The 26,383-nt window shown below is 51.5% G+C and overlaps 1 protein-coding gene across 3 annotated transcripts in view; it reads left to right on the forward strand.

Annotated features, from left to right (window-relative positions):
* The window catches only part of NMUR1 (neuromedin U receptor 1), a 35,575-nt gene extending 12,036 nt beyond the window's left edge, over nucleotides 1-23,539 (forward strand). For 2 of the 3 annotated variants that reach the window (XM_045198591.2, XM_045198590.2), the window contains 2 exons: nucleotides 16,989-17,868; nucleotides 20,138-23,539. In XM_045198591.2, the coding sequence (XP_045054526.2) occupies nucleotides 16,989-17,868; nucleotides 20,138-20,436 (1,179 nt within the window). In that variant the 3' untranslated portion in view covers nucleotides 20,437-23,539. Of the gene's footprint in view, nucleotides 1-14,999; nucleotides 15,088-16,988; nucleotides 17,869-20,137 lie in introns of those variants that run through there. The other variant, XM_045198592.2, reaches the window with a different exon arrangement.
* Nucleotides 23,540-26,383: the final 2,844 nt, after the last annotated feature.

A 26,383-nucleotide genomic window follows, 5' to 3' on the forward strand; every position in this document is an offset into this window, starting at 1 on the left:
TCCTGCTCGCTGCCTTCCGGGCACTTGACAGTATCATATTTCCTGGTCTTCTTATAACTGATTTGATTGGGCCATGTGACTAGTTCTGGCCAATGAGCAGAGTGATTTAAGTGACTTCCAGGCTGAATAGTTAATTGCCAGCTACCCTCCAAAACTTTGACAGAGTGATGTTTAAGAAGGTGGTTACTCTATGAGCATCAGTCCCTGAGTGATACATGAGAAGACCCCTCTTGTCTCTCTGTAGAGACCCGTGACAAACATGTAACTTGAGAGACTAATAAACTTCTATTGTGTCCAGGGCTGGCCTAGAAGTTCCATAGCATCCCCATCACTAGAGACTCATGCTTCCTCTGTCTTGCAGCTCTACCATCTGTTTGTTGTGAGTTTCAGACTACAGATTACTTCAGGGTCCATGATGGTTGCTGGAGCTCTAGACATCACAGCTGTATTCCAGAAAGGAAGTAGGAGACACAAGCTAAGAAGAGGGTAAAAATGGCCCTTGTCACCTCTCTGTCCCTCTTTTAAAGAATTTTCTCATAACTCCCATTCAACATCTTCTCAATAGCCTTCTCTATTTGGGAAACATAGTCATTTAACTGGGTACATGCTGTATAAATGGTCACTTGGAAAAACAAGGAAACTAGGGTCTGTGAGTGACAAAAGAGGGAGAAAGGAGAATGGCTACTGGGTGGGTATAGCCTGCAGTTTCTATCACAGCTACCAACCCAAATCCTCTCCCTTCTCTTACAGTCTAGGCTCTGCCTAGCAATCATAATGATTGTTTAAGGTTTTTTGGGTTTTTTAAAAGATTTTATTTATTCATTTTTAGACAGAGGGGAAGAGAAGGAGAAAGAGAGGGAGAGAAATATCAGTGTGTGGTTGCCTCTCACATGCCCTCTGCCAAGTACCCGGCCTGCAACCCAGGTATGTGCCCTAACTGGGAATTAAACTGGTGACCCATTGGTTCGCAGCCCGCCCTCAATCCACTGAGCCACACCGGTCAGGGCTGATTATTTAAGTTTTAAGACAATGCGTCATTTTCAAAAATGCTAGCACTGTAGCTGATACTACAGTAAAAAATGAGTCTCCACCCTGGCTGGTGTGGCTCGGTGCATTGAGCCCTGGCCTACAAACAGAAAGGTCAGCAGGTTGGTTCCCCATTAGGGCACATGCCCAGGTTGTGGCCCAGGTCCCTAGCGGGGTGCAAGGCAACTGATTGATATCTCTCTCACACATTGATGTTTTCCCCCCTGTCTTTCTCCCTCCCTTCCCCTCTCTCTAAAAGTAAAATAAAATCTTAAAAAAAAAAGTGTCCGTACTGCACCTGCTCTCCACTCCCTCAGCCAGAAACAATCTTTGAATTTTCAGCACGTGAAGAAGCAGACTTTGCCCCTTCCTGAGTGAAAACCCTTCCAAAGATCTTGGAGTCTGCTCTCGGACCCTGCCCTCAGCTCACACCACTCTCCTCCTGGCTCATAGTGGGAGGTGCTCTGGCTTCTCACCAGTTCGTGGAGATGCTCCCCACACCCAATAGGCCTTTCTCCTGCTCCAGGAACCCTCCTCCTCTGTTCTTCAGGGCTCAGGTCAATTCCCTCTGGTTCAGTGTCAAGTTCTTCTCTTGAGGCCCAAGTCCGTCCTCTACCCTGCAGTCAGGGGTCCACACAGCTAGACCCCTGCATGTCATGCTCTGCTACTGTCTGTCACCAAGGAGCATGTTCGGGTTGGCTCAGGGCACTGTAAGAAGCGGGGAGGGGCCCTGGCCCAAACGTGGGTGAGCTCAGGACCTGACAAATCATTCCTTTATTTGGTATGTGTCATAGTGCCTCCTGTGACCCAGTCCTGAGGAGACACAGCCAATGAGAGGGACACACTGTCCTGGAACTTCTAGACCAGAGCAGGGAGGCCGGCAATAAACAAACACAAGATCATTCTAGACTGTGATTAGTTCACAAAGGACACACACAGGGGATTTAGTAGGAGATTTGGGGGCGGGGGGGTGGTCATGCCAGAATGTGCTGTCAGGAAACTCTCTCAGAGCCCTGAAGTACGGGGAGGTGCCAGGGAGAGGGCTCCCAGCAGAGCAAACAGCAGGTGCACAGGCCCCGAGTCGGCAGAGAGTGGTCTGGGGGGCTCAGGGAAGGGGAAGGCGAGCCAAGGTGGGCAAGGCCGGGCTGCAGGCTCAGTTAAACGTGGAACTACTCCAGGGGCCTTGGGAGGGTTTTCAGCAGGGCAGAGCTGTGACCGCTCTGATGTATATGGGAGTTGGCTATGGGAACTGCACTTCATGAGTCCTTTCTACACTTTTCGTTTATCTCATGGTCCTGGGATAGTTTTGTGAAGGTTATTTCTTGTTCTTTGGCCACTTCAGTTAAACCAATGGCAGGGTGCAGAGCAGTAGGGCAAGTTTCAGCAAACCTCTAACATGTTTCTCTGTGACCTTGGGGACTGTCTCCCCTGAAAGGGACACTCATGCCCCTGAAGGTTGGACTCTATGTCCTTGATATCCTGCCACTCAGCACCTCTGAGGCCTGCTGTCCACTGAGGGTAGAGGCATCCATCGAGGCTCTACAGAAAAACCAAACCAAGAGATCCATGTCTAGCCCTGGCTGGGAGGCCGAGTTGGTGGGTGCGCCATCCCGTACATGGAAAGGTTGTAGGATCCATCCCTGGTCAGGGCACATACCTAGGTTGTGGGTTCAATCCCTGGTCGGGGTATGTATGGGAGGCAACCGATTAATGCTTCTCTCTCTCCCTCCCTTGCTCTCTAACATCAATGAATACACATCCTTGGGGGAGGACAAAAGAAATAGATCTATATTTAGTTCTGTATTTCATGTTCAGGAGTTGGTTTATGTGCCTGTGGGGGCTGCCAATCTGAAACCAGCAGGGCAGGCCGGCAGGCTGGACACTCAGGTGGAAGTTGATGATGCGTCTTGAGACGGAGAAGTCCTGCTCTGGAGAAACCTCAGTTTTGCTCTTAAAGCCGTCAGCTGATTGGGTAAGGCCCACCCACATGACGAGGGTAACAAACTCCTTGAAGATGTTAACCACCTGTACAAAAGGCCTTCACAGCAACATTTAGACTAGTATTTGAATAAGTAATGGGGCACTGTAGCCTAGACAGGTTGATGCATAAAGCTATCACAGTAAAAGATAGAAAAAATCAAAGTTCTTATTCTAGGACCAACTCATGAAATCTTTGAGCTCACCCAGGCTCTTTTGCTGTTGCTCCGGCAACCCTGTGTGTGAGCATTGGAGGCACTAACATCCACCAGCTGCCCTTTGCTGGAAGGTGGAGGCATTTGGCTGAGGCTGAGCAGGCCTGACACTGGGAAAGAATAAAGTTCCGGGCACCCATTTCCCAATTTGAGCCTGGAGGCCGTGTGAGGCTCTGGGTCAAGCCCAGACCTCTCCCCTCCAACTCTCAGCCTGTGCTCGGTCGGTGAGGTTCATGGCCTAAGGGACCCGGGCCTCACTGGGCAGGAGATGCCCCTCCATGCTGGCCCCTTCCCTGAGCGGCCTCTAGGGGTGTTCCTTGTTCACTAACTTTACATCTGGTCTGTGTAATCTTTGCCTTCCCTTAATCAGATACGTCAAGTTCACAGCCAAAGGGTCTGACCTTTCCCACAGAGTCTGCTGAACTCCACCCTCATAGCCCTCTGTAACCTCCCGCTTCTCTGTCTTGGTGGTTTGTGTGGTCAGATGAAGCCTAACCACGGGGACAGGCAAAATAAGCCAAAGGGGAAATGAGCACATCCCACACAACCTGACAGTAGGGTAAAGGGCAGCAACAGGCCCAGGTTGTTCAACGGTCCCCATCACCATGTCCAGGCCCGAACGTGCGTGGTAGCCCGTGCGCAGACCTCCCCAGGCGCACACCAGGCCTGCTGCGTGACTGAGGCCAGCTCCGTGCTGTTCTGGGCTTTGGTTCATTCGCCCTACACAGGTGGCTGGGGGGTACAGTCCGGTCCCCCCAGCTGGGCTCCCTACTGCCGGGGCTTGGAATCAGCCCCGTGCCAGGGGAGCTTGACCCCCACCGCACAGGACACGATTGTTTTAGTTCGGGTCCCCTTGAAAGCAAACCATGAGACAAGAACTGGGTGAAGCTGTTTGTTTGAGATGTGATCCCAGAAAGCATGGGGTGGAGAAAAGAGACAGAGAGGAAAGAAAATACGGTTCTGTTAACGGGCAAGCTTCGGCCTTGGGAAATGGGTTCTCTCCCACTGGGCCCTTGTATGTGAACAGAATGTGCCTTGGAGTTGCCACCTAGGGGCAAGGAAGATGGGATGTATGAGTTCCCTGCTTTTGAAAACAATTGTATTATGATATAATTCACGTATCATACAACTTACTCATTACAAGTGCACCGTTCAGTGGTTTTTAGTGTATTTACAGCTATGTGCAGACATCACCTTGGTGAATTTCAGGTGTTCGTCACCTCTGAAAAAATCCCATGCCCTCTCACTCTCACTCCCATCCACCGCCCCCCACATCAGCCCAAGCAACCACTCATCCACAGGTGGCCCCTGAGTGACGTGGTGGTTAGGGGGGGCCAATCCCCCACAGTGGAAAATCCGAGGGGAAACTACATTAGTCCCTCATTATCCTTGGGGGCTTGGTTCTAGGACCCCTGTGGACACCAAAATCCACAGATGCTCAGGTCCCTTGTGTAAAATGGCGGAGAACAGTGCCCACGCTCTTTGCCCGGGTTCTGGACGGTCCGTAGGGATGGAATTCTGTACTATGTGACCGGCGTTTTCACATCTTTCACAGTTCAGGTCCATTCAAGCAATTTCATGTATCTGTACTCATTCCTTTTATTTTTATTGTGTGTGTGTGTGTGCTTTAAGAGAGAGGGGGAGGGATGTAGAAAGAGAATGAGAGAAACATTGATGTGAGAGCGAAACATCGATCGGTTGCCCTTCGAACGCGCCCTGACCAGGAACAGAACTGGTGACCTTTCAGCTTCCGGGACGACGCCCAACCCAGCCACACCGGCCAGGCTGCACTTCATTCCTTTCTGTGGCCAAATAATGCTCCATCGTATGAAGAGACCGCATTCTGGTTCTCCATGCATCCTTGGTGGACACTTGGGTTGTTTCCGCCTTTTGACTACCATAAAAATGCTGCTGTAAACACTTGCACACAAGTTTTTATGCGAACATGCTTTCATCTCTCTTAGGCATGCACCTTAGGTGTATAATTGCCGGGTCATAAGGTCACTCTACATTTAATCACCGAGGAACCACCAAACCGTTTTCCAAAGTGTCTGCACCACTTTACATTCCTACCAGGAATACATGAGACTATTCGTTTGGTATTGCTGCGTAGCAAATTACTCCAAAGCCTAGCAGCTTAAAACACTAAATATTTATTACATCACACAGTTTTTTATTTTATTGATTTCAGAGTCAAGATTCCAGGACAGCTGAGCTGGGTGGTCCTGGCCCAGGGTCTCTCGCGAGGCTGTCATCCTCTGAAGGCCTGACTGTGGCTGGAGCAGCCACTTCTAAGGTGGCTCGCTTCCAAGGGCCGTCTGGGAAGCTGCCTGCGGCCCGGGACACTTACGCACCCACTTCCATCCCTCAGTAGAAGGGTCGCTCCTAGGGTGTTAGTCCTTGGTACTTTTGCCCTGAACCAGAACACACTGAAGACTCTGTCATGTTCAAGACTACTCTCAGGCAGAGAGAGACTCAGGAAACTGTGTGAGCCACGTTTGCAGGTGTCCACAGGAAATGCAGCCAGGGGCCCGGCCCTGCCTGCTGCCGTGACCGCGGCTGCCCCCATCAGGCCTCCTGTGCCCCCCTTCCTGACTGAGAGGCCCTCCACCACCCAGCCTTTGTCCAGATACCAAGACCCGCCCTCTCCTGCTGCGAGTGCTGCGCCCTGGGCCTCTTTCTAGTCCAGTGTTGGGACTTGGTTCTAATTCCCATCTGCAGCGCCCTTAGTTGGTCGCCAGCAGTTTCCGCAGATTCCCCCAGGCCTTCCTCTCTACTCACTTGGTTGACCTTTTTGTTTTGTTTTGTGATTACAAAAGCAATAAACATTGATTTCTGAAATACAAACAACATAAAAATTTATATATATATTTATTTACTTAATCCCTATCTGAGGGGATGTTTATTGACTTTTAGAGAGAGAGGAAGGGAGAGGGAGATGTGAGAGAGAAACATGGCTTGGTTGCCTCCTGTACACACCCCAACTGGGGGTCAAATCTGCAACCTAGTTATGTGCCCTGACTGGGGATCGACCCGCTACCTTTTGGTCTATGGGATGATGTTCCAATTGATTGAGCCACCCGGCCTGGGCACAAAAATTTATTTTTTAGAAAGTGAAAGTCTCTAGAAACAACCACTGTTGCCTGTTTCACACATGTTCTACAATCATCTCCTGTACGTAAACCCACCCAGTAATCGGCATGCCTGGGGGGCCAGCCCTCCCCGTTGCTATGTTCCTCACAGGTTTCTCTTGGCAACTTATCTTGCCCGATGCCTCTCCAGGACGGCACGTGTGGGTCAGCCTCCGCCTCTCACATGCATGCCCAATGCCCCTTATGGCACATGTACCATTATTTGTTTCGCTCATCCCCCAGTGATGGAGATAGCAGGTTCCTTTGAAGCCCGTGCCTTCTCCCCTCAGCCTGACTCTGATTTGAGGAGGGTGAGGGGGGAAGGGTCCCAACTCAGGCTCATGCTTTGCATCCTCCACTTCACAGAAGGACATTCTCTGAAGCACAGCAGCCCTCCTGAGCCTCACACGGACACATCCACGAAGTGCTGGGGAGCTACAGCCCTGGAGGAAGCCAATCAGCAATCAGTAATTTGGTCCTTCGGACAGATGGTTCTGGGAGGCATGCAAGACATTAAGACAAAAAAAATTTAGGTTGCCTCCAATTTTCTGTTATTACAAAGAAGGTTGTAACTAGTATCTTCTTAGACTCATCTCTGTATTTGAGCTACTGTTTTCCATACATTTCTAGAAGCAAATCTGCACAGTCAAAGGGGCAAAATTCTCTATTTTGGGAGCTATTTGTAAACTTGTACTCCAGGGATGTAATTCCCATTCATGGCGAGGGAGCCATTCCCTCCACTGGCAGGTTGGGTGCCGTGAGAAGGGTGTCCATGCTGGGGCCAGGACAGCTCAGAGCAAGGCTTCAGAGCAGGTGAGGAGGGGTCTGCAAGGAGGGGTGGAGGCGCTGATTGGTAACGTACTCAGGGGGTTGACCCAATAGGTAAATATGCTGAAAGTACAAGGTGCTTCTTTCACTCTCAGCGGGGATGGAAAGGAATGAATGCTGTGGCATTGGATTGGAATTAGAGGAACTGATGTCAGTCATGTTTTTCAATTTTTACAGACAGGTACAAAGCAGACATCAATGTGTATGTATATATCAACATACATATCAATAAATAGGTGTGTATGTTTATATGCACAATATTTATGTTTGTACATACGCATACGCACATGGATTCCCTGATTCTGCTCACTGAGCGGGCCTGGGCACAGGCAGCAGGGCCTGAGTGTTAATGAGCATACTTGGCACCCAGATCTTGGTCTCTAGACACCACTTTCCACTAAAAAGGAACTGGGGCTCCTTGGAAAATAGCTGATTCCAGGCTGGTCCCATGGAAATACATGGAGGCCTGGAACATCTCAGTATGAGTGTCTCAGAAGACACAGAAATGCTCATGATGAGGAAGTATGGAAAAGATGCAGGAACTGGTTTGAAGGGGCTCCCACTGGCCAAACCGGGGATAATTTAAACATCAACATCAATAATGATAATGAATTATTATCTATTTAAGAAAATAAGAAATCTCAAGTCCACAAGGATATAAATAAATAGTGAAAAGAGGAATTTTTCCTTACAGCACAATGCCAATGAGTAAATGAAGGAACGGCAGAATTAGAATACCATTTGGCAGCCATCATAGTAGTAATTAATTCTCCAAGAGTCGAAAGTGGATGCTGAGATTAACGGGTAAGAGTTTAATGAGAAATGGGACATTTAGATCACGTCAAAGTACCTCCCCACAAAATACATATTAATCCCAAAAGGAAAAGTAGTAAGTCTCCAGGGGAGAAGCCTGGAGGTTCCTTCTCAATCGAGGGAATAAAGGTACCACCTTCAGTCACGGGACAAATCAAAGCTGTGTGCTGCCTCCCAGGATGCAGAGAAAAGAACACACCCCCTTTCTGTGGTACTCCTGCCCTGAATCTGTGATGAGGAAACACTAGACAAACCATGACGGAGAGAAATTCTGCAAAATAATTGGCCCGCCCTGCCCGTTGTGGCATTCCCGCAAGCGAAAGGTCGCCAGTTGGATGCCTGGGTTGTAGGTTTGGTCCCTGGTTGGGCCATGTACGAGAGGCAACCAATTGATGTTTTCTCCTTCTCTTTATCCCTCTCATCCCCTCTCTCTAAAAATGAATAAATAAATAATTGTTTTTAAATGGCCTGCAATCTTAAATGTCAAAGTCGTGAAAGTCAAGGGGAGATGGAGGAACTGCTCAAGACTGAGACAGCTGGCGGAACCAGAGAGGTTCTGAGGGTTAGTGGGCAGTGGGGCCTCACCACACAGCTCCCCATGTTGATGGCGGCCTTGTGGTGACAGGCGAGAGAGAGGGTCCCTGTCTGCAGGAAAGACTAAAGTACCCAGAGAGCCTGGGCTTCAGGTCAGCAGCTTACTCTCAAATGATTCTCAAAAAAGTTCTTCATCTAGTCTTACAGAATTTTTCTGGAATGTGTTTTGTCATTAAAAACTCTACCTGTTCCTTGGAGCCTATAAGAATTATCTCACGGTATCCTCACAGCAACAGGCAAAGGATGGTCACCCCCACTTGAAGGGTGAGGGAGATGAGGTCCCGCAGCTCACATCGGCCCAAGGGGGCAGGTCGGGCCGAGGGGGACTCAGCCAGGGCTGCACTGTCTGCCGTCACTTAGTAGGTGTGTGGTCCAGTGTGGTCGGTGGGTCAAGAGCAGGGCTTTGCAGGGGGAGTGGGTGCGACATACACTTCCTTCTCTGAGAAATGGGAGGACAGTGCCCTCCTGGGCACCGGGGTAGTGAACTGAAGCAATACTGAGGTGTGGTCAGTGCCCATACGCCCACTCTGTTGGGGGTAGGGTACTGCCCCCACATAGGGGCCATGCAGGGAACACGATCAGGGCCCAGGCTCCTGGCCAGAGGTCTCAGCCAGGGAGTACCTGTGCTGGGCCTGGGCCAGGAGTGGAGGCTGTGGGGCAGAAGGCCGGGTGCCTGGCAGCCAAGGTCGGGGACACAAGTGGGCTGTGTGCGGCCCCTCCCTCCTCTCTCTGGGCCTGGGGGTCCTAGGTGCATGGTAGGGGTGACACAGTGGAGAGTGGAACAACCAGGATGACAAAATGGCAGCCAAATGGAGGGGACCTCGGGTGAACAGGGTGGGTGACTGGCTGGAGGTGACAGTGACAACCTCTGTGTCCAAGTTCTTCGAGCCATCCTGGTAAGGCTTCTGCCCCTACTGACAGCTTGAAGAAAGGGTTGCCCAGAGAGAGGTCACCAGAATTAAACAAGGAACTGCCTTTTTAAATGGAGAAAATATGTACCTGCACATATAAATATTATAGAAGAAACAAATATTGACTGTTGGAAAAAAAATTTTTTAGCTGAAAACAAAAAGAATATACCTCCCCTCTTCCCACCCTACTCCGCCCTGAGAGATAACCACTGTCAACTTCAGAATCCGGTGCCCAAAGAGATGCTCCGCCCCTGGGCAGGGCCGCAGGGTGCACACCGACCACCAGCTGGCCACCGGAGCAGCCCCAGCTGGTTCCACTCTCATCAACGCCGTGAGGAAGTTACACGTCCCCATTCTACAGATGAGGAAGCTGAGGTTGGCGAAAGGAAGGGACTTGCTCGAGTCCCACTGCCTGTCCTTACCCAACTTCTTGCTCTTGCTGGGGCTGCTGTCCCTCAGCACAGAGGAAGCCTTTGCCCCCTTCCTGCTCAGAAGGGACTCTGCTCAGGGAAAGAGCTGGCCTTTAGCAGGGTGGGGGCTGGGGTCGTTCTGGGAGCTTCAGGGCCCCTCGAGGTTGGGTTCAGCCTGGCAGAGTGGTCCTGCCCTAATAAAAGTTCCACCCACTCATCCCAACCTTGTTTATAGTGTCTCCATCCAAACAGACTCGAGAGCTTTCTGGGAACATGAGTGGCCGGAAGGCAAGATCCCAGTGAGACCACCCAAGGTGGGGCAAGGACTGCCGGCACCTATGTACAGACAGGCCTGGCCACCAGGCCTCTTCGTCCTTCAGTTTCTCACTCTGTACCTCCCGCTTCCCAGGGGAAAGAGAGAAACCTCTAGGTTATTTTCTGTCATTGACTTGAAGAAAAATACTAATAATCACTTCCTGTCGTTCAGAAATTACCAAGTTTCTGAGACATGCACCACTTCTTGTTTATTTGGAAAATAGTCATCAAGTGCTGGCTAAGCGCATTCTGGGCGATCCATCCTTGATTTCATTCAATCCTTAGAATAAATGTCACGAAGCAGGTTTGTTGTCATCTCCATTCCACAGAGGAGGAAACTGAGGCACAAAACATCTAAGCAATGTGTCTCCCAAGAACAAAAATAACAAAACTTCTGTCTCTGGAAAGTCATTTCAGCTGCAAGCACCTGCTGTGATCCCTTGGAGGGCACCAAGCCCCAACTAGGGAGCTCTTGAAGTTTTAGCCAAAGTTCCTGAGCAAATTTGGTACCAAATCACTTCCTGGGGAAAAGTTCAGGAGTCAGCAGGGTGAAGAGGGCCTATGTCCCAAATGCTCTAGAACCTGCAAGGTACCCCACCCAGCTCCCGGAGGTCCCAGTGGCCCTCCCTTGGGAGATTTGCTGTCATGTGGAGTTGGCCCTTAGCTGGGAAAATGCCCACTGGCCAAGCTCAGGAGGTTGAGGTATACTCCCAGAAAACCTGAAATGCCTCAGCACTGGGAGTGTCCCACCATGGGCATGGCCCTAGGGAAGCCACCTCAGGGCAGAGTAGGAAGGCAGCAGGGTGTCATTGGTATCTCCCAAGCTGCCATGGTGATCTTGAGCTCAGGCTCATATATATGAGAGACCTACAGCCAACATCATATTCAATGGGTAAAAACTTAGAGCTTTCCCACTAAGATCAGGAACAAGATAAGGATGCCCGCTTTCACCACTCCTATTCAACACAGTACTGGAAGTCCTAGCCACAACAATCAGACAAGAAGAAGAAATAAAAGGCATCCAAACTGGAAAGGAGGAAGTAAAACTGTCATTGTTTGCAGATGACATGATAGTGTACATAGAAAATCCTATAGACTCCATCAAAAAACTACTCGAGTAAATGAATTTGGCAAAACAGCAGGATACAAAGTCAATACTCAGAAATGAAAGGCATTTTTGTACACCAGAAATGAAATATCAGAAACAGAAATCAGGAAAAAAATCCCATTTGATATAGCAACAAGAAAAATAAAGTACCTAGGAATAAACCTAACCAAGGAGGTAAAAGACCTGTACTCAGAAAACTACACAACACTGAAGAAAGAAATTAAGGAAGACACAAACAAATGGAAGCATGTACCATGCTCATGGATTGGAAGAATTAACATCATCAAAATGGCCATACTACCCAAAGCGATTTATAGATTCAATGCAATCCCTATTAGAGTACCAATGACATATTTCACAGATATAGAACAAACATTTCAGAAATTTATATGGAACCATAAATGACCCCAAATAGCTGCAGCAATTTTGAGAAAGAGGAACAAAGCAGGAGGGATCACAATACATGACATCAAACTGTATTACAAGGCCACTGTAATCAAAACAGCCTGGTACTGGCATAAAAATAGGCACATGGACCAATGGAACAGAACAGAGAGCCCAGAAATAAACCCAAGTCTCTACAGTCAATTAATATTTGACAAAGGGGGAAGAAGCATAAAATGGAGTAAAAATAGCCTCTTCAACAAATGGTGTTGGGAGATCTGGATGGCTACATGCAAAAAAAGATGAAACTCAATCACTGATTTACACCGCACACAAAAATAAATTCAAGGTGGATAACAGACTTAAATATAAGTCGTGACACTATAAAAGTCCCAGAGGAAAACATCGGCAGGAAAATCTCAGACATTCCACACAGCTATATTTTCACTGGCATGTCCCCTAAAGCAAGGGACATAAAGGAAAGAATAAACAAATGGGACCTCATCAAATTAAAAAGCTTCTGCATGGCTAAAGAAAACAGCATTAAAATGAAAAGAGAACCAACCATATGGGAAAACATATTTGCCAATGACACCTCAGACAAGGGTTTGATCTCCAAAATATATAAAGAACTCACACAACTCCACTCCAGGAAGACAAAAAACCCAGTTAAAAAATGGGCAAAAGACTTGAAAAGACAGTTCTCCAAAGAGGACATACAGAGGGTCCAGAGACATATGAAAAGATGCTCAGCATCACTAGCCATCAGAGAGATGCAAATTAAAACCACAATGAGATACCACTTCACACCAGTGAGAATGGCCATCATAAATAAATCAACAAACGAGTGTTGGAGAGGATGCGGAGAAAAGGGAACCCTAGTGCACTGTTGGTGGGAATGCAGACTGGTGCAGCCACTGTGGAAAACAGTATGGAATTTCCTCAGAAAGCTAAAAATGGAACTGCCCTTTGACCCAGCAATTCCGCTGCTGGGATTATACCCTAAGAACCCTGAAACACCCATCCAAAAGAACCTATGTACCCCAATGTTCATAGCAGCACAATTTACAATAGCCAAGTGCTGGAAGCAACTTAAGTGCCCATCAGCAAATGAATGGATCAATAAACTGTGGTACATTTACACAATGGAATACTATGCAGCAGAGATAAAGAAGGAGCTCCTACCCTTTGCGACAGCATGGATGGAACTGGAGAGCATTATGCTAAGTGAAGTAAGCCAGGCAGTGAGGGACAGATACCATATGATCTCACCATTAACAGGAACATAATCAACAAAAGAAAAAAGCGAACAAAATATAACCAGAGACATTGAGCTCAGGCTCAGAGGCCAGGGCACCCAATGCTCTCCAGACAGTGCTACAGCCATGCATGGCCACTGGGCCTCTCCTTTTGGGGGCTATAGCTTGACACGTCTTTGATGGCTGCTAATGACGTGAGTGATGCAGCCAGCTGTGGGAATTCCTGACCAGTGGGAGCTACTCTGCCTCTGTGAGGCAGCGAAGGGGGCCTTCTCCGTTATTTCCCGGGCTCTGAGCATCTCCAAAGGGTCCACAGTGGGTTTCAGGCCTCTCAGAGTGTGTGTAGAGTCATGTGTGTGAGTGTGTGTGTCCCACTGATGGAGGCAGAGGTCAAAAACGCTAGTCACATGTTAAGTGTTGTCTGCTGTTGGTTTCCCAGCGATGAGCCTGCTTGTCGTTGCTCTTCTGATAGGAGAGCAGCCGTGATCTAGGAGGGTTCACTGGGCTCACTCCTCTGGGGTTCAGTAATTAACTCTCTGGGAAACTCCAGAGTCCTTTAACCCAAGGACTTGGAGACCATCTGCCCCTGAACTGTCTTCAACCTCCCTGTGCCTCGAGCTATGTTTATATGTGCAGTTCCTAGGAAGGCAGGCCTGACGGAGGCTTTGAGAGAGGGTCTAACTCCCAGTTCCCAGGGCCAGACTCATGGGGACCGGGGAGGGGCATGGAAAGTGCTTCCAGTTGTCACTGACTGGAGATAATCCCACCCAGCTTTCTTGAGTGCTGACCATATGCCAGCCCTGTGCTGAACCCTCACACTCTCTCTCACTGCGCGCTTGCAATAGAGGTAACAATGGTTAGTAAGCACACTCTACAGGAAGGGGAACTGAGGCACAGAGGGGCTGAGTCTCTTCCCATGCACACAGCTTACCAGCAGCTTTTCTGGGTCCTGGGGCTTTGTCCTGGGCCCCTCTCAGTGCTTGTCAAAGTGTGATTCTGGGGTGTGGGGCTCTTGGAAAGGTGTTTGTCAGAACCAAGGACTTCTGGACCACACAGAGGGACTACGTGAATCAGACCCAAGAGCCAGCACTTTTGCCGAGGAGGTCCACGTTTCTAGCCCCCCTTGCAAGTTCCTGATGAAATAACTTCCAGCTAAGGAGCTGGTAGGAGGATGGGGCGGAGCAGGGAAGGTGCTCCCTGCTGGGTTTACATGTGTACAGCTGAGGGGAGCAGGAGGTGGTGGGGGTCCCAGCATCCCAGCATGTGGCTCTTCCCTGCCACAGACTCCTCCCTCCCTCCTTGTAGACATCCTGTGATCAGCTGAGGGACAAGGGGGGACACCTGAGTGGAAGAGAGGGAGGGTACTGGGGGTGATAGATTTAGTAAAGGGGACCAGGAAGGCACGTGGGGCCAGGGAGGTCCAACATCGGGTTATATCTGTGTTCTTTTTTGGAAGGAAAGCCCTACAGAAGGTTTCAGCGGAGAAGGCACATGTGGAAGGCTCAGGCCAACTGGGCAGTGGGAGCAGGGCTGGAGGGAGAAGGCGGCTGCGGCAGGGCTGAGGGCCAGGACTCAGGGGGTGGAGGACCCCGAGGGAGGGAGAAGAGGCAGGATGAGACCCTTGGGGGCTTATGAACGTCGAGGGGCTGGTGGGATGTGCTGGGAGCCACGTCTGAAACGTGGGGCAGGAGGAAGTGGGCTGGAGGGACGTCACAGCACGGGTTTTTGCTAAAAGGAAGCACGTTGCAGGACGGGCACACCGTCTGAGACCCAGCTCCCTCGGACTCCTCCCTGAGGCCGGTTTCTCACCTGTGAAACGGGCTGTTGTAAGGGTTCCGGGAGAGGAAGGTGCTCGTGAGAACCCAACCGCTGCGGTTCGGGTGGGTGTGCGGGTCGCCCCACCGGAGCGTGTCGGTCCAGCGGCGGGGGTAGGGGGGGCAGCCCTGCCCCCTAGCGGCGGTCCCGGACGGGGCGCCTGGGCCACCGTCGGGCGGGGCGAAGGGGCGGGCTGCGGGTGGACCAGACACCGGCCAGTCTAGTCTGACCGCTCCTGGCGCTGCCTCTGTCCCTCGGGGGTGCTCCGGGCCCCTGGATCTCTCGGGCTGCAGACGGCATGGTAAGTGAGGGAGATGCCGGCGTGGACAAGGGCACACCGCGGGCCGGGGACTTGGGCGAGAGGGGGCGGGAGGAACGCGCGGGCTGCATCTTCCCTGGGCTCCTGGGAGGCTCCTGGGAGAGGAGGCTCCTGTTGGGGCGTCCCCAGCTCCCGAGACTCGCAGCCTTCCAGGTTATTCGTCTTATTGCAGGCCACGCAGACCCTTCCCCGTGGTGTAGGGAGCCTCTCTTGACCCTTGGTCTGAGATGCACGGTCCCAGCTCATCCCCACGGCTGCTGCCTTTGGCTCCCGCACCAGCAGGGTAGGGGGAGCAGATGGGGTGCAGGCAGAGGCAACATTTGAGTGGATGAAAATGCAGCTTGATCCCACAATGGGGGATTAGGTGTGGGAGGGGCAAGGAGGCTGGGGGGTGCTTCTAGGTAGAGGCATTGGAGAGGAGGAAGATTTGCAGCATTAAGAATGCTTGGGGGGCCCTGGCTGGTGTGGCTCAGTGGATTGAGCACTGGCCTGCGAACTGAAAGGTCGCCAGTTTGATTCCCAGTCAGGGCACATGCCTGTGTTGCAGGACGTGGCAGGCAACTGAATGATTTGATGTTTCTTGCTAAAAATAAATAAAACCTTAAAAAAAGAATGCTTGCTGCCACCGCCCTCCCGCTGGACCACCCTTCCTGCTCCATGTGGGGAGTGAGGATGGGGAGTGAGGATCACGTAACTCTGCATTGAAACTGAGCACCCCAAACAGCACCCCAAACGCACCCAAGTGTTCCTGAGAACTTTATGTGAAGTGTCTCATTTAACCTTCCCAGAGACTATAAGGTAGGCTCTGTTTGACACCATTTGTTTGACACCATTTCACAAATGAGGAGACTAAGGCACGAGAAGGGGAGGTCACAGCTAGAGCTGGCAGAGCTGCATTTGACCCCAGGCTAGGTTGTTTAGTATGTGGCCTCAGCTCTTAATCACTGTATACAGTGGACTAGTAGAGATGGGCAGCCCGAGAGAGGAGAGGGAACCCCAGAACTGGCAGCATGAAATACATCAGGTATTTCCACATCTAACCATTCGGGTCACGGAAAACAGAAAGAAGAGCCAACTCTTGGATCAGCGTTATGGTATTTAGCCCTTGATCCCCTCAGTGACTCGGAGATGCTGATAACCTGGCCCTTCTGTGTCACGCAAGCCCCATGCTAACACCTTTCATGGATTAAGTGCCCTCAGTCCTCACAATATGGAAACAGCTGCAGAGCGGTTACCAGGCAACGGTCACACAGCCCGGGAGTGGGTGGGCTGGATTCGAGCCCACACAGTTGCTTCCAGAGTCCTCGTCTTTAAATACTACACAATACTGCACACTGTGTCCATTTCCCTGATGCCCAAACGGGGAGCACCTGTCCCAAAGTCTGTGGCTTGAAAAGGGAGAGCTCCAAGGGGGGCTACTGATGGCAAAGCCCGTGCTCAGAAGGATTCATCGTTTAGTCAAGGGGTTTCATAGATCGTGAAATTTAAATTTGAAGCCCCCTTCTTATCATTAAAATTTTTTTATCTATTGACTTTTTTAGAGAGAGAGAAAGGGGGAGAGAGCGAGAGAGAAACATCAATTTGTCGTTCCACCTATTCTCTCATTCACTGACTCTTGCATATGACCCGGGGATTGAACCGGCAACCTTGGCGCACCAGGAAGGCACTCCCACCAACTGACCTACCCGGCCAGGGCCACGTTTTATCATTTTTAAGATGTACATTTTTACATCTCTGAAGTTGTAATGCCTCTTACAATGGATGGCAGAATTTTGTCTTTCCCAGTAGTACGTAAAATAATGGCGCCTTTGGTATGCTGGGTTATGGCAGAGCCAGGGTTCTCTGCATGACTTTTCTGGGTGTCTCTGTCTTCTGTTCCACAGGTTTCTTTCTGCCCCAATTGTTCCATCTTCCCTGGAGACATGTCCCCCGGGAATACAAGCAGTCCGGTGTCCTGCAATGGCAGTAAGGCCTTCGATCCCAAGGACTTGAACCTGACGGACAAGGAGCTCAGACTCAAGTACCTGGGGCCCCAGCAGACGGAGCTGTTCGTGCCCATCTGTGTCACGTACCTGGTGATTTTTGTGGTGGGCACCCTGGGCAACGGGCTGACCTGCACGGTCATCCTGCGCCACAAGACCATGCGCACGCCCACCAACTACTACCTCTTCAGCCTCGCCGTGTCAGACCTGCTGGTGCTGCTGGTGGGTCTGCCCCTGGAGCTCTATGAGATGTGGCATAACTACCCCTTCCTGCTGGGTGCTGGTGGCTGCTACTTCCGAACGCTGCTCTTTGAGACCGTCTGCCTGGCCTCTGTGCTCAATGTCACCGCCCTGAGTGTGGAGCGCTACGTGGCCGTGGTGCACCCGCTGCAGGTACGGTCCACGATGACTCGGGCCCATGTGCGCCGTGTGCTCGGGGCCATCTGGGGCCTTGCCGTGCTCTGCTCTCTGCCCAACACCAGCCTGCACGGCATCCAGCAGCTGGTCGTGCCCTGCCGGGGTACGGTGCCCGGCTCGGCTGTGTGCACACTGGTCCGCCCAAAGGCCCTCTACAACCTGGTCATCCAGATCACCGCTCTGTTCTTCTTCTGCCTGCCCATGGCCATCATCAGCGTGCTGTACCTGCTCATCGGGCTACAGCTGCGGCGTGAGAGGCTGCTGCTGTTCAGGCGGAGGGTCCGGGGCAAGGCCAGGTCCAGGGACAGTCGCAGGCTCCAGCCACTACAGGACAGGAGTCGAACACAGGTGACCAAGACATTGTGTAAGTGTTGCTCCTGGGAAGAGGGGCTGAGCCAGGCACAGGGCACGAAGGTGGGGCTTCTGGGACGTAGGGATAGGGACTGTGTCTGGGTTAAGAGTGTGAGGCTTGGCATCACACGGCCCACTGTGGTGTGTGCCTGTGTGTGTGTGCGTGCATGGATACTCCTTTGGATTACCATTTGAGAAACTCACACCAAAGACAATCATGGCTCACAGGAGGGCGGGCTGCATAATTTGCGGGGCACAGTGCAGAATGAAAATTCAGATTCCTAGTTCAAAAATTACTAAGAATGTCAAGTCAGCAACAGCAGAGCATTAAAACCTTTTAAGCTCGGGGCCCTGTGCATGTGCACAGGTGGTACACCCATAACACCAGCCCTGGTCATGGACCAGGGCACGGACAGGGCAGGAGTACCTGGCTGGGCTCCAGGATGGTGGAGCTGTCCATGGCTCTGCACCCCCCAGAGATCTCATCTTGGATCCTAAATAGGTCTTGGCTCTTTCTTTCCCTACATCAGCCTGGAAGGCAGGTCCCAGGTACAGAGGTCCACCTTCTTGAGGAAAGGATTCTAAGGGGCGGAGATAGGTCCTGGCCCACCCCCAGGTGAGGACGAGCGGACCTCACTGGAGTGGGGAAGGCAGCAGAGGGGGCTCTGGCGCCAGAGCGACAGGATGCTGAAGTGACTAGACCTGCAGAAGCACATGGTGGGACTTGGGGGCAGCTGGAGATTTCTCCCTTCTACGTCTGCAGTCCCTTGGGGACCACAGGAGTGACCATTGTCTAAAAGAGAATCGTCACGAGGTGTGTCTGTGACGGTTGGTGTGCAGCGCGTGGGAGAATCAGGGCAGAAGTGGGGGTTGGGGCGGGCCAGAGCATGCCCTGCTGGGGTGAGGTTCTGGGTCTCACTGTGCCCTAGACCTGGCTCTTTTTCAAAAACAGTGGCCCTGGGGAAGCAAGACAAACTGATGCTAAACCAATCATTGATTCCCGCCGCATCTCACCCCACCCCAGCAGGGCCTGGATCAGGTAGGTGGGTGGGGTGAGCCCGGGCAGGACAGGGCGGTGAGGCCTTGGTCAAAGCCATGGGATTATAGCCAGCTAACTGGGGACTGCCCCATTCCCAGAGAGAGGCCCACCCTTATGACTGCCCAGAGCATGGTGTCACTTGTCATCCCCTGGAGCTCCTTGCTTGCCTCCCAGCTCTGCATTGTGAAGAACTGGCCCTGCCCACCCACCCCGCCCCTGCCTCAGACTCCCCAGACCACAGGGTCCAAGTCTGCTCAACTGGGTGGCTCTCACCCTGGGCAGGTGGGGTGTGTCCTTAAAGCTGCCTTGCCTGCTGGGTTGGGGCCCTGGCTTTCTTCTCTCTTCCTTCCCTCTACTCCTCTTACCCCCACCTTACCTTTCTGAAGGCCTACTGTGCACCAGGCTGTGTGCTGCGGACATTGAAATCTGGGATTACAAGGAAAACCACGCTGGGGTGAGATGGGAAAGACTTCAGGGGAGGTCAGTCAGCTGAGCAAACACAAGTAATAAGAAACAAAAATCAAGGCGGAGCTGGTGACAGAGACCCAAGAAGGTCATGGCTGGTTAAGACAAGGGCTGGAAGGAGGCTGGGGAGAGGAGTGTGGGGCTTGGCTAGCCTCTCGTGTCTGTGGCTACGGGGTGGGCTCCCAAGAAGTGGGCAGTTGGTGCAGGGCAGGACATTCAGTTGGGCCTTGGACACCTGGAGGCTGGGGCTGGGAGGGCTTCTGGGGCCAAGGCAGGCAAGGTGGGCTGTGTGTGTTTGTCTTGCTCTCTGGCTCTTTAACCTCCCATCTGCTGCTGTAGAATGGGCCCATTCTCCTGCTTCTCTCTGCTTATGCATCAGCAAGCATGGTCCCCGTGGGAGCGCCCAGAGTGGGCTTTAGCTGCACAGTCTGTGTCACTCTGGGGCTCGGTATCCACAGCTAAGAGTCACCCAGTTCCAAGTTCCATGGCGAGGCAATCGGGCCAGGCTGGCTTGGCTCAGGTGTCTGCACCTGGTCCAGTCGGCTGTGGACAGGGCAGGGCACACACACACTGCCCAGTCTGTGACAGTGGTGAGAGCAGCATCTCTGACAGGGGTGCAGCCAGGGCAGGCAAACTTCCAGAAACTTCCAGATGGACAATGGGCATGGGGGGCCTGTGGAATGGGAGGGGAGGTGAGGAAGAGTGGACCACACTGGAGTGGGGAAGGCAGCAGAGGGGGCTCCGGCGGACATCCAGCCTCCTTTCTCTGCCCCCGCAGTTGTGCTGGTCCTGGTGTTCGGCGTCTGCTGGGCCCTGTTCCACATCGACCGCCTCATGTGGAGCTTTGTGTCCGAATGGACCGATGGCCTGCACCTGGCCTTCAAGTATGTGCACGTCATGTCTGGCGTCTTCTTCTACCTTGGCTCGGCCACCAACCCTGTGCTCTACAGCCTCATGTCCACCCGCTTCCAGGACACCTTCCGGGAAGCCCTGTGCTTGGGGACCTGGTGCCACCGCCACAGACTCCGCAGCAGCTCCTACAGCTTCAGCGGGGTGAGCACGGCCAGCATTCTGTGACGTGGGCTTCCTGGGCAGCAGGCCCAGCCTCTGGCAAAGAACAGTGGCCCTGGAGGGCGGCGAGAGACTGACCCCCTCCGTAGAGGAGCCTCAAAGCAGTTTTGCCTGGAGGAGCCAGAGAGCCACATGCCACTTTAAGAGCCACACCTGCCCTTCTCTGCATGGATGGCTTCATGTCTGTCCTCCTGTGTGCCCCGTCTCCACTGCAGCCACCTCAGTGACTGCTGCCTCCACCATGTACCAGAAGGGATATAAGGTCACTGTCTGCCCTCCAGGCCCCCTGTAGGACCATCGCAGCGGGTTCACTGGCACAGCAAGTCCCCCACTCCTGCCACCAGTTTGAAATGTTTTCCCGGGGCCCCTGCCTTTCCTTTGCATTTTTTGTCCCTCTCTAGCTTCTGGCCTCCACCTGGGACCCTATGCTTACCTGACCCCTCCCCTCCCCAGCCCCAAGTCAGTTTATTCTCCTCTGGGATCTCCACCTGGTGGTGCTGCTGGGTGACAGGGCTGCCAGCAGTCTAGGGGACCAGGTTCCAGCCTCACCCCTGTTGCCACCTTGCTGCATGGCATCAAGCAAATCACTTCCCCTTTCCAGGCCTCGGTCCCTTTTGCAAAAAATGAAAGGGGCCCCAACATTCTGAGCGCCACACGTCGACATTAGCTGTGTTTTCTGTGCGTGTGCCTAAGTCACTGCTGTAACAAAACCAACTGATAATCTCAGATTATCAAGGCGGAAATCACTCTCTGCATCCTCACCCAGCCCCCACCCAGTCCAGTCCCTCCCTGACCTCCACGTGCGCCGCCTCCCCAAGCTCCCTCTGGGGACTGGTCTCACAGCCATGTGAATATACTCAAACAATATTAAACTGCATGCTTCAATGGTTAAGATGGTAAATTTTGTTGTGTATATTACCACAATTTTTTAAAAGAAAGAATTAAATCTAAAGGGAAAGAAACAAAAAACCACCATAACGTTACTCTCCAGAGGTCACCACTGTATATGAGACAGGACGGGGGGCTTCTTTGGAGAAAGAAGTGTGAGCTGAGGCTGTGCAGAGCTGTGAGCGCCCAGTGTCTCCTCTGAAATGACCTCCCAGGGAGCTTTGGGGTGGCGTGTGGGGAGTGGCCAGACCCCATACTTCAGGCTGGAGCCTGCAATTCTTCCCAAAGGCTAACTGTGGGCTCCTGGGGGCCTCTTTTTTCTTTTAAATTAAAAAATATATATGTTTGTTGCTTTAGAGAGAGAGGAAGGGTGGGGGGAGAGAGAGAGAGAGAGAGAGAAACAGTAATTTGTTGCCTTCCATATGTGCCCTAACTGGGGATCAAACCTGCAACCTAGGTATGTGCCCTCATCAGGAATCAACCCCCCAAACTTTTGGTGCACAGGATGACACCCCAACCAACTGAGCCGCACTGAGCAGGGACACAAGCCTCTTAAGTAACAGGCGACTCAGGCTCCCAAGGGACTTTGGTCAGTGTGTACAGGGCCTGCCATGGGCAGAGAGGTGCTGGGCAGACTGGGGAAAGTGAGGGGCATGAGATACCAGCAAGCACGAGTTCCTAGTGTAAACTCAGTGTACTCTCTTCAGTGTCTCCACAGCTTGTCTGTGGATAGGTGCCACCCGTCACAGGTCACTGGTTACCCTGGAGAGTGGAAACAGCAGCTCTGGGCTCAGCCCTTGAGAAAAATGGATGGAGGTGAAAAGGGCAACCAGCCAGATCCTATACCCTCTAGGAGGCACATCCCCGGCAACTGACTCTTCTGGCCTGCTCAGGGCAGGGGCAGTATTCCCGAGTCCCCAGGGCTGGCTCCTGTCACCCACATCCCCCCTCCTCCCATTTTTAGGACTTTGGGTCCTCTGTACTTCCTGTCTGCTCCACTCCTGCCATTAACCTGGGTGACATCAGAGTCCACACAGATGGCCGACTGCTCTTTTCCTGCAGCTGTGAGACCTCTCTGTCGTCCTGGCTTCTCAGCCCCTTGGTCGCTTCCTCACTGCAGGGACCTCCAGGAGTGCTTTCCTTTGGGGCAGGGTGAACTCTTGACCAGAACTGCCTCCTTCCTGCCCTGACTCTGTTGCCCCCATGACTGATGTATTCTTCGACCCCTTCCGCCTTCCCAGTCCTCCACCGCTCTGCTTTCTCCTAATCTATCTGCTTCCTCTGATCTTTGCCTCCTTCCTGATGGGTCCTTGAGCCCATGGCCGACACACACAACCCTCTCTGCCAGTATTTCTGAGGGTCAAGGTGAACATACTAGAATCATCCTTTCCTTCTCAGAAAAAAGGGTTATTTTCTTTGGTCATTCAAAGTTGAAAATCAATCTTATAAACAAACAAAGCTGCATTTGCCCACCCTTCCTTCTGTTAAGTGTCTACTTGGGAAATGCCAAATACACAGCACTTCACACCTATTCTTGCTTAGTCAGATGTATTTCCAAATGGATCTGGTCCAAATCAATCTGACATCTGGGAGCTCATCTTCTTTTGTGTATTTCTGAGTCTCCCCTTCTCCCCTTCCCCATTCTTGTCTTCTTTTTTTTTTTAAAGATTTTATGTATTTACTTTTAGAGAGAGGGGAAGGGAGGGGAAGAGAAGCATCAATGTGTGAGAGATAAATCAGTCAGTTGCTTCTCATGTGCCCCCTATTGCTGGCCCACAACCCAGGCATGTGCCCTGACTGGGAATCGAACCTGCAACCCTTCAGTTCATAGGCCGGTGCTCAGTCCACTGAGCCACACCAGCCAGGGCCCATTCTTGTCTTCTAATGGATCCACCAAGTTTTCTTTGTCCCAAGTTTTCCTTGTAGAGAGGAGTTGCCTTTGTGGGGGATGGGGGCTCCCTAGGATTTGAACTCCCTTTCTATCAAGGGGAATCCTTCAGTGAGTGGCACCACAGAAGCTGAAAGGGTTCCCCACATTCTCCACTGCTGATGTCACTGTGTGGCCCATAGCTGGCACACAGCCAGAGGGATGACCTACATGGGACTCCTACCCAGAGCAAGTGATACTAAGACCCCTGACAACAGGGGCAGACGTGTTCAGGGCAGCAGCATCCTGTCCAGGCTACTGCTGGGGATTCCTTTCCGCCTGTTTTCTTGATATTCTGAGTCTTTCAATAAATTCCTTTTCTGCTTGAGTTGGCCATGTCGTTTGCTGTTGTCTGAAACCAAGAACTTTAACAGATCCATCCATCCGCTGGTTTGAAGGCTACACATTCTGTTTGTCTTGCTAGTGTTTATCTTTACATATTTCTAAGATAAGCAGATGTTATCACTTATTTTTTTAAACCGCCAATGGCAGTCTGTAATACTTAGTCATTCTCACTGTTTCTCTGTTTTTAAAACTCTTTTTTTAGGGTGGGGTGTGAGGGAAGGGGAAAGAGAGGGAAACATCGATGTGCAAGAGATACATTGACCCTTTGCCTCTCCAATGCCCCAAACTGGGGACCTGACTTGCAGCCCTGGCATGTGCCTTGACTGGGAATCAAACCCATGACGCTTTGGCTTGCATCCTGGCACTCAGCCCACTGATCCACACCAGCCAGGACAGTATCTTATGTCTTATAAAAGAATATGAAAATATGTAGGCAAACCATTCTTCCCAATCCTCCTTCCTCCCATTTGGGACTTTTTGAAGCTAGGACTAGGGCAGAACTGCCCTTCCCTTCCCCATCCCCCAAACACACATATCCTAAAGGGCCCTCTTTCAAATCCTAATGTGGGGACAATTCCTAGGCTTTTGATTCTACTACTGGGCCCACTGTGCTGATGGTCAGTAAAAGAGCACACACACAAAAATTAACGATGATTTCATTCAAACTAGGAAATGGTATTAAGTAATTCAGAATGCAAATCAATGGCTATGGACTAGCTCAACTTCCACAAGCCTGTTTTCTTAAATGTGGGATGAAACTACTAATAACATCTAAGACACAAGTTTACTTTGAGAAGTCCATGATAAAAGGTACGAAAAAGCTACCAGTGCCTGGCATGCCTGGCATAAAGCAGGTATTATTGTTTTAGCTATAACCATTACTATCACTAACAGCTTTGATGACAGCCTCGGACACCGTTTGGAATCAAGAGGCGGCGCCCGGAGTCACGTGGCCGTCCTTTTGGTCCCACCGCCCGGGGTCGTGGTCTCCGCTCCGCCTCGCGTTGCAACGTCCGTTATCTTCTCGGGTGAAAATCGCGCTAGTACCAACACATACGCCACTGAGCGGGTGGCAGCCTGCCGGGGTCAACGGATGTGAGCGCCTGGAACCAACCCTCGCCCAAGGGCCCATAGTGCATGGCTGTTTTTATGACGGCCATTTTACCGCCCCACCGGTAGTGAAATGTCGCGCTGAGTGCCCGCCCACCAGGGCTCCTAACTTGCCAGGGCCTGCGCCTCTTTTCCGGCTAACCTAGGACGAACCTCGGCGGCCCCAGCGGCCCGAGCGCAGACCAGGAATACCGGACCCACACTGCGCCACGTGGGACTAAGTTATCCGCCCCGCGCTCAGACACAGCGCGTGCGGTCTGGCCCCAAGACCACGCCCCCCTTCTGGGGTCGCGGCTCGGGATTGGCCCAGGGGCGGTGCGGGCTCTGATTGGCCGAGGGAGTGACGACGGTCTTCCGTGCTGTGTTGTGCTGCAGTGTGGAGTATCGGGAAGCTGCTGGCTTGGCGTTTCCTGTGTGTGGGCGCCTCGGGGCCACTGCGAACTCCTTCCGGGCGTCCGGACGGCGCCTGCAGCGCATGGTGGCCCGCGGGGCTCCGAGTTAGCGGAGCCTTACAGCCGCGTAGCCTTAAAAGGAGAACTGGTCAGGGACGAGCCTGCGGCTTCCCTCTGGAAGTGAGAGTTGTAGGTTCTGGCTTGAGGCTTATTTGTGTTGTAAATGTTGATGGGCTTAGAGGTGGAAGCTGCGTCAGTTAACTTTGAGTTCTCTCTCTGGAAAGGTGAAGACACCTGAGTTGTAGGTACCAATTTTCTTCCCGTACGAGACCTTTATCTTGGCCCTGTGTGCCTGCATTTGAGCGCTCGGAATTATTTTTGTTTTAAATTAGTTGTTTGAAAATGCGTGGTGAAGCAGATTAAGAGGAAAGGGAGGAATTCCTAGAAGCTTGTCTCTTTTTCTTTGTGGAGTTTCCATTTCGAAACTGTGGTTCAAAAGAGAAGCTATGGGCCCCCGCTGGTGTGGCTCAGTGAATTGGGTGCTGACCTGTGAATCAAAGGGTTGCCAGTTCGAGTCCCAGTTGGGGCACATGCCTGGGTTGCGGGCGGGCCTCCCCCATGTGGGGAATGCAAGAGGCAACCAAACATTGACGCTTCTCTCCCTCTCTTTCTCCCTCCCTTTCCCTCTGTCTGAAAAAATAAATGAATAAAATATTTTTTAAAAAAGAGAGAAGCTATGGGAGATCTTACAAACATACACCAAAAATTAATCTTTTTCTACATGTTTTTATACTCCTTGGTATAAATAAAAGATTCCAAATGAAACTAATTTTAGAATGAGGCCAGCATGAGTTTGTTACAAGTGGAAACTTGCAAACGGTAGAGGTAAAACGTGCACAGACAGCACGGAATGTGGAAGGTCCTGTGACATGCCCAATAATCTTGTCCGTTTTAAGCGGGGGGAAAAATCAAAATGAACAAGAAAATGAGTCTTTCTCTAAAGGAGATAGAAGATGAGATGTCAGAAGAGGAAAACGGCAGTAGAGATGAGATAATTGTATGTACGGAATGGAGCAGCATAATTTATTAATGTCAACAATCAAAATCCAGACTAAAGCATTTAAACTGCACTGTTTAATCTCAAAAGAGGCGTTGTGAACACTTTCCAGCTGGTTTCACGAGCCCACCCTAAACGCGATACCAAAATCGGATGGGTTCATTTTTAGAAAAGAAAGTTACAGACCACTCTCATGAGCACAAAGCAAAAATCCGAAACAAAATATCAGCAAAC

This window comes from Desmodus rotundus, unplaced genomic scaffold, assembly GCF_022682495.2.
Source record: "Desmodus rotundus isolate HL8 unplaced genomic scaffold, HLdesRot8A.1 manual_scaffold_176, whole genome shotgun sequence".
NCBI lineage: Eukaryota > Metazoa > Chordata > Mammalia > Chiroptera > Phyllostomidae > Desmodus > Desmodus rotundus.